This window comes from Micropterus dolomieu, linkage group LG16 (assembly GCF_021292245.1).
Source record: "Micropterus dolomieu isolate WLL.071019.BEF.003 ecotype Adirondacks linkage group LG16, ASM2129224v1, whole genome shotgun sequence".
NCBI lineage: Eukaryota > Metazoa > Chordata > Actinopteri > Centrarchiformes > Centrarchidae > Micropterus > Micropterus dolomieu.
Window position 1 is genome coordinate 431,690 of NC_060165.1, and position 7,876 is coordinate 439,565.

Sequence of the window (7,876 nt, forward strand, 5' to 3'; positions counted from 1 at the left end):
CGAGCAGATTCAATAGGGACCTCGCACGGTCGTGCTCGGGCCCTAATAATCCGAGCAAATTCAATAGGGACCTCACACGGTCGTGCTCGGGCCCTAATAAATCCGAGCAAATTCAATAGGGACCTCGCACGGTCGTGCTCGGGCCCTAAATATAATCCGAGCAAATTCAATAGGGACCTCGCATGGTCGTGCTCGGGCCCTAAATATAATCCGAGCAAATTCAATAGGGACCTCGCATGGTCGTGCTCGGGCCCTAATGAAATCATTTCTGGCAGAAATCCTGAAGGCAGACTGGTACTGCACACATGTGGTTAAACTCTCGTGCATGCAGCTGAGAACGCTAACCCTGTGTGTGAGTAGTGCCACCTCCCAGCTCGTTCACTGGTCAGGAGATGCCACCTGGTGGAGATCCCAGCACACTACAGCCGTAAAACCATAGCTAGCTGCTATAACAAAACAAAAACAAAGATCTTATTGCTGTATATTTACTAATCAAAACAGATCAGCTCATTGAGGGTTGGCAATCAGTATTGGCACAGAAAAATTGGTCGGGGCATCCATAACTGGAAGCCACATGATTAGCACTAGCCCACTAAGTTTTAGGATGTTTTATCATATTAAATGCAAATCATTTACTGTGTACTGTAATAGGTGCCCAATGCATATATATTTCTACTTTTTCCTTGCAGGTGGTAGCCAGACATGAAGACTTACTGTCTCAGGCGACTGGAATAGAGTCTCTTGAAGGTAAAGAGCCACATTTACATATGTTACCCTTATCATTTCAAGAACAATTTTTTTTTCAGGAACAGCTTCATGGACAAGTTTTCCCCCTTCCTGGCTGCCGTTGGTTTTAGTTCATTTCAATACACTGCACAAATTAGTTGCACACATTTGGTTGAAAGAAGTAACCCATTTTAGTCAACATTTGGTCACATTTATTCAGGTTATATAGTTTTAGCATTATGATGCAACTGTGCAGTGAGCATATTGAAAATTCTCCTCATTGGTGCATTTACGGATGCAGTAAAACCAAATGTGAGATTTGACTGTTGAAAACCACTGTGTGAGTGTCAATGGCCTCAGCTAATATTAATACACCAAAAAGAAACCTATTGGAGTATTAGACTCATCAGCAAGTTTATTTAAGTTTTTTATTTTTGATTTTGGTCAAATTTATACTTGTGTAGTAATGGTACTGGGAACACAGATTAATTTGAGCTAGTCTGCCAGAATCTTACGTTACACCCCTGTTTAATGGAAGTTGCTACCACATAGTCACTTGCATTGTTATTTTGCCAACGTCCAGGTTTGATTTTATGATAACATTCATGTCATTATTGTAATATTTTTCAGAAATCAGCTGTTAAGTCTCATATGTGAGACCTTTTCACCTGCACACATGGCACAACCTTTAGCCTAATCTTTCAACAGTATTTTCAAGCAATGATTACTGGATAATGTTGCACAATTATTTCAAGAATGGTGACCTGTTTTTCAAATTCTTTCTCTTCATCTGTTGCAGTTTAAGGGTTTTACCACAAGGGGGAGCCAGCATTCCTCAGATGAAGTGTGAACAAAATTTCCTCTTAAAATCAGTGTCAAAATGTAATGAAATAAAACTATTTTTATTGTTGTTGTTTTCAGGGGTCCTTCAGATGATGCAGACAAGGATCAGTGCTCTGCAGGCAGCTGTTGACAGGTAAATCCGTTTTCCTTTATCTTTAGTCAGATTAGATCGAGGTAATTCATTTATCCCATCACAAGGTTGTACAACCAAATTAAATGAAAGATGGGTTAATTGTCAGCATTTACACAGATATACAGATATGATTGACTCCAGCTACATAACAATCAAAGTTGAAGATTTCACAAAAACTTAATTATTACATATTAAGAGATTAAGACTTTACTAAACAGCTCTTGTTCTGCTACTATTCAAAAGAAAGCCAACACTTGACTCCACTCATTTTAATAATTTGCTTTTAGCTAAGGTTTTAGATTAGAAATTGACAGTTCAACTGTTGGCACTTATTAATAAAAACAAAATATTTGAGATCTGGTTTTACCTATTTTATCATGTAGCACTTTGAGATTTGCTTAAATATAAAGTGCATTACAAATTAAAATTATTATTAATAGGAGAAAGCCTAGTATAGAATCTGCCCTTCATAAGGTCATCATGAATTACTTATTTTTATCAGCCGATGCTGGTTCTGTGCTTGGTCCACTCCTTTTCTCTATTTACATGCTTCCTTTAGGTCTCCTGACATGTAGACATAACATCAGTTTCCAGTTTAAGCAGATGACACACAGATGTAAGCTGTGACCCTGTAAACCATTTTCAGAAAACTCTATCCCTCCAAACTACCTTCAGGACATCCATAAGTGGACATCTCAAAATGTTCTCACTAGGCCTGTCATGATAACTACTTTTGTACCAAATACTGTCCCAGAAATAATTGCGAAAACAATATTTTTGTCATTTTAAGACCATTTTATGCCATTTATATAATGATAATATAATAGTATAATAATGCAAGTAAACTATTTTTTAAGAACATTCAGACATTAGAATTAAAATGTCAATTTTTAAAAAAATATCCTAAATAAATAAAACTAATAAAATTAAAGCTGCAAGCAGCGTAGGGCGGGCCCTCACGCCGTGACGCGGCCGCAGTGCAGCAGCCGGAGGTCAAGAGGCGCGCCTCTGTATTATCGCATATTATGGAGCGATTACAAAGCAGGTAAATGTCACTTTGCGTTTCTCCTATGTGGCGCTAGAGAACACCCGCTAATTTTATGTTGTGTGTCAATACGTGCCACAAACGGCTTACTTCATGTTGCCAGATGAGGGTGGTATGACTATGATTGAATATTGGCATGTAGATGTGTTCAGGGCGGGACTCATATCAACCATTTAAAGTTTGGGACAGATCTGAGCATGTACACTGAATAACAACTTTGAGTTTCATGGCGAATCATCAGTATTCGAGACCACACCACAGACACGCCCATCAACAAAAACTCACAGATAGCACAACACAGCTTTTCATCGTCAGTACCTCTAGATTGCACAGCAAAAATTTTAAGTTGATCCGATTAATGAACTCCTCCTACAGAATTAAAGTACGGTAAAGGGCCATAAATGGGCTGAAATTGAACATTTAAATCAAAATGGCAGACTTCCTGTTGGGTTTTGGGTATTGCCCCAAGAGGCTTTATTGTGCGTCTTGGCATGATACATGTGCCCAAACGTTACATGCATCTAGGTGAAACAGGGGATGCAGCGTTGAAGGGTCACATTCTGCTACCAGTAGGTGGCGCTATGAGTATGAGTGGATATTTGCCTGTAGATGTGTTCAGGGCGTGACCCTCATCAAACATGTGAAATTTGGCACAGATATGAGCATGTACAGTGAAGTTACAACAACTTCCTTTGTCATGGCGACGCAACAAACTTTGATGACACAGAGACGCAGTTACCCGAAAACGTACAAGCTTCATACAATACATAACAATCAATCATACAATCAATCAGAAACATACAATTATCAATGTCTTAAGGCACTTCTGAGACTATTTTTATGTGGGTGTGGCCAATGTGTGTACATAACAGGATGAAACATGACACTTCCTGTTTCCAGCAGGTGGTGCTATGACTTGTGTTTTTGACATGTGCAACATATGGATGTGTTCAGGGCAGGACTCTCATCCTACATGTACTTTTTTTACAGATGTCACAGCCAAAATTTGAAGTTGATCAGATTTTTTCCCCCTATGAGTTTGTTAAAGTATGTAATCTGTGAATCGTCAAAAATGGCCGTTAAAACCAAATGGCTGACTTCTTGTTGGGTTATGGGCATCACTCCCGGAGGCTTTTTTAAACGTCTGAAAGGTACTTAGGCCTACACTCTTTAATGTACCGTACATTTTTCTTTCGCACAGCTGGCACTTCTCACGAGACCCACCTCAGTCTGTCTTGGTGACCTAGCTGCGCTGTGGATCTCTTCCTCTGTCTGTCCTGCTTGCCAGCCACTTCCAGTGCTGTGAGAGTGAAATCCAGTTGTTGTGTTTATAAACATGTGTTCATATGCACATGTACCAAGTGTGGGAACCAGTCAATACACATTTTCAAAATCATTTTAAAACAAGAAAGTGATAATTTAGTCTCTCTTTCAAGATTACAACTCTGGACTAATACAAAATAGAAACCAAACGTCTGACATTGATTATTGATGTGTTCAAGTTTTATTGTCTTTCATCCACTTACCGAGTAGGCTATACAAATGATCGAAATGCCTATTGTCTATATGCTATATAAATAAAATGTTTTTTTATTGTTACCTCACTTCCCTCAAAAAACAGCCAAAAATGGCATGGTTGGCCCCACTTCCTGGCTTTTTAATGGATTATATCTAAAACAACATCCTGATTTGTAAAATAGGGAAACACAAGTGCCAAAAACCAGAGATTCAAAGTTCTTAAATGTTCAGGTTATAAGGTGGAAGGTCGGTAAGTTTCTGCAGTGTAAACGCTCTGTATGATGCCTTTATGCGCCTCCCTGGTTCTTAATGAAACCATGCATATTTTTTCAGGATAAGGACGAAGATTGTTGACCCGTATAACAAGATTGTGACCAGGATCACCCAGCTTGCCAGACTGCAGGTAACTCTTCACCACACATTTACTGTTCTGTTGCTGTGTGTCAATCAGTTTCTCTTTTCAGATGGCAGAATAAATGCATAGACAGTTATTTGTGTGGCTGTTTTACCAAAGAACATTGTTTTACTTTAGATTGGAAGCTTTCCAAAACCCACAGAGAAATTGTAGGAGAGAGGTTCAGCATTTGCCTATATGTAGGCAAGGCATTTGTTGTCTGCAGAGCTCCAAGCTTCTGTGTATCCACAAGCAAGCAAGCAAGCACATGTGAGAACACTGGGCTGCAGTTCTCCTGTTTGTGCAGCTGAGGGAAATCCTGATTAAATATTGATGAAACAGCGGCTGTAAAAAGGTCAGTGAGATTCTGAGGGCTCTCTCCTGGGCTAATGGCCTTGCTGCGCTCAGATTTTCTCTCTGTATTCGTATGTACATGGTGATCACTCCCTGTCTTGTCTCTGGCCCCATGTGACTCAACAGCAGATCAGTCCAAGGCCTCTGTTCATAATTTTTCCCCTTGTCAACAACACAATGTCTTCCTCTCAGGCCACCTCTGATAATAAACATGGACACACACGTTCTGGAGATATCAGCCCTATGTAACTGCCTCTTTAAAAAGAGGTCCAGTTGATGAATGAGAATCAACACATATATTGTTTTGAATCAATATGAATGCAACCCACATGTATTTACAAACTATAACTAAATTGGATAATTAACATTGTTCAGTTCCTTCTTTGTGCGTCTGCTGCATCACTGAGTGAGAACAACAGATTAGCCAAAACATCCCGCATACGGGCGCTGCCATCTTGTACTCGTGACATTACTTGGAGCCTGAGTTTGTGCAGTAGTGATCAGGATTGGCTCCCTGGTATCAACGCCCCGCCCATACTCCCAGCCGACTCAGGGCAGGGCTCAGCTGGCCTTTTTATAGCATCAAGTAACTAATTAAAACCAAATGCATAAGAAAAAAGAACATACATCAGCATGATAATAGCTACCTAAAATGACAGAAACCGTCTGTGGGGGAAAAAATTCACATGAACTTTGATATTTTTGATTGATTATTTATGATTCTGATTTTTAGTTTGACCCATGTCCAATCTGCTATTGTGGAGGGGGTGGGATTTATGACCAGTCACATGGGGGTCATTGAGATGCTGTGGTTTCACTTTTGGGGAGCTTTCATGTTTTTATGTACAGTATGTATCTTTGAGAATGTTAGCATGCTGATGTTAGCAGAACTGCTAACATGGCAGGAGACTTGGTACACACAGATAGGTGGACACGCGGTGTCACAGAAACAATGCTTTACCCCTAGCTACACTTCTGTTCCTCCTTCCATTCCTCCCCACATTATACTGACCATCTTCTTCCTGTAAGGCATTCAAACTGAACTTTGCTGTCATTCTTTTTGTTTATTTTCACCCCATCCTTTTTTAATTTAAATTTTCTTTTTTACTTTGTTATAGGCCTGACCAATATGGGACTTTTGAGACCTATAGAGATTACAGATATGTAATCATCATATATTTCACATTAAAAATATCTGGACTGATAAGTAACTAGCAACTATTGCTGTGAATTGATAAATACAATGGAGTAAAAAGTCTATATATATATGTGCTGTGTTTTAAACAAGCACAGCATGCTAGCATAGCAGAGTGTGTCACAGCTGAGCAGACGTTGGTGCGGACGGAGTCAAGTGGTGTCTTCACGTTAAGTTAACTAGTTTGTGAAATACATAGTGGAAAGTTAATAAAGTTTATAAACAACAAGCCCATCATATTTATATATTATTTATATATATATACACACACACACAGTGGGGAGAACAAGTATTTGATACTCGCCTGCTCGCTGCCGAAATTGAATTGTCTTGAACTTTTTGTACACAACGTGCAGCACAAATCATTGGAAGAGACACTGATCCTCACTGTTTGTGAGTTTCCAGAATCTATTACTGTTTACTAAATAGGACATCAACAGGAGGGAATTCATATGGCAGAGAATCCCCACAAAACTAGATGAAGGCCTATCAGGTAAAGTTATGGAGCCTATAAATTTAATTTGAGTTAAATTGGCTACAGCTGTACAGCGCATAGAAGCCATTGCCATGGTTACCCTCAATAGAGTGCCTGCCGTTTACTCGTGGAGCGCTGTCTTACTTCTCCCACACGCTGCAGTCGATAATAACGCGTTAACGTGCCCAGCCCTAATTAGGGCCCGAGCACGACCGTGTGAGGTCCCTATTGAATTTGCTCGGATTATATTTAGGGCCCGAGCACGACCGTGTGAGGTCCCTATTGAATTTGCTCGGATTATATTTAGGGCCCGAGCACGACCGTGTGAGGTCCCTATTGAATTTGCTCGGATTATTTATTTTTTTTAGGGCCCGAGCACGACCGTGTGAGGTCCCTATTGAATCTGCTCGGATTATATTTAGGGCCCGAGCACGACCGTGTGAGGTCCCTATTGAATCTGCTCGGATTATATTTAGGGCCCGAGCACGACCGTGTAAGGTCCCTATTGAATCTGCTCGGATTATATATATATTTAGGGCCCGAGCACGACCGTGTGAGGTCCCTATTGAATTTGCTCGGATTATATATATTTTTTTTTTTTTTTTTTTTTCTTTTTTCTGCAAAGTAGGCCCAAATGACATGGCCTAAACATACTCGAAAACTCACCAAAATTTGCAAACATGTCAGAACCGGTGAAAAATTTCGTATTCTACAAGTTTCGCACATTGGCGTTGCAAAATGACTCGCTAGCGCCACCTAGAAAATTGGAAAAAATTAGCCCCTCGTTCACGTTCAACCTACATCTACGAACTTTTCTGGGGACGTGTATCATGTCAAGACGCACAAAAAAGCCTCAAGAACCCATAGCCTAAAGTCAACAGGAAGTCGGCCATTTAGAATTTTATGGCCATTTTTTGATGATTTACACACTTCGTACTTTAACGAACTCCTCCTAGGGATTTAGTCGGATCGACGTCAAATTTCTGCTGTGCCTTCTAAAGGCATTGACGATGAAAAGTTGTGCTATTTGCGCGTTTTCGTCAATGGGCGTGTCCGTGGCGTCGATGATTCGCCATGAAACAGGAAGTTGTTGTAACTTCAGTGTACATGCTCACATCTGGACCAAACTGTACATGTAGGATGAGAGTCCCGCCCTGAACACATGTACATGCCGACATTCACCCACAGTCATA

The 7,876-nt window shown here is 40.2% G+C and overlaps 1 protein-coding gene across 2 annotated transcripts in view; it reads left to right on the forward strand.

Moving 5' to 3' along the window:
* LOC123984592 (conserved oligomeric Golgi complex subunit 5-like) overlaps positions 1 to 7,876 on the forward strand; it is a 64,614-nt gene that overhangs the window by 4,974 nt on the left and 51,764 nt on the right. For both annotated transcript variants that reach the window (XM_046071546.1, XM_046071547.1), the window contains exons 3-5: positions 690 to 747; positions 1,648 to 1,702; positions 4,599 to 4,668. In XM_046071546.1, coding sequence (XP_045927502.1) covers positions 690 to 747; positions 1,648 to 1,702; positions 4,599 to 4,668 — 183 coding nt within the window. The remainder of the gene's footprint in view (positions 1 to 689; positions 748 to 1,647; positions 1,703 to 4,598; positions 4,669 to 7,876) is intronic.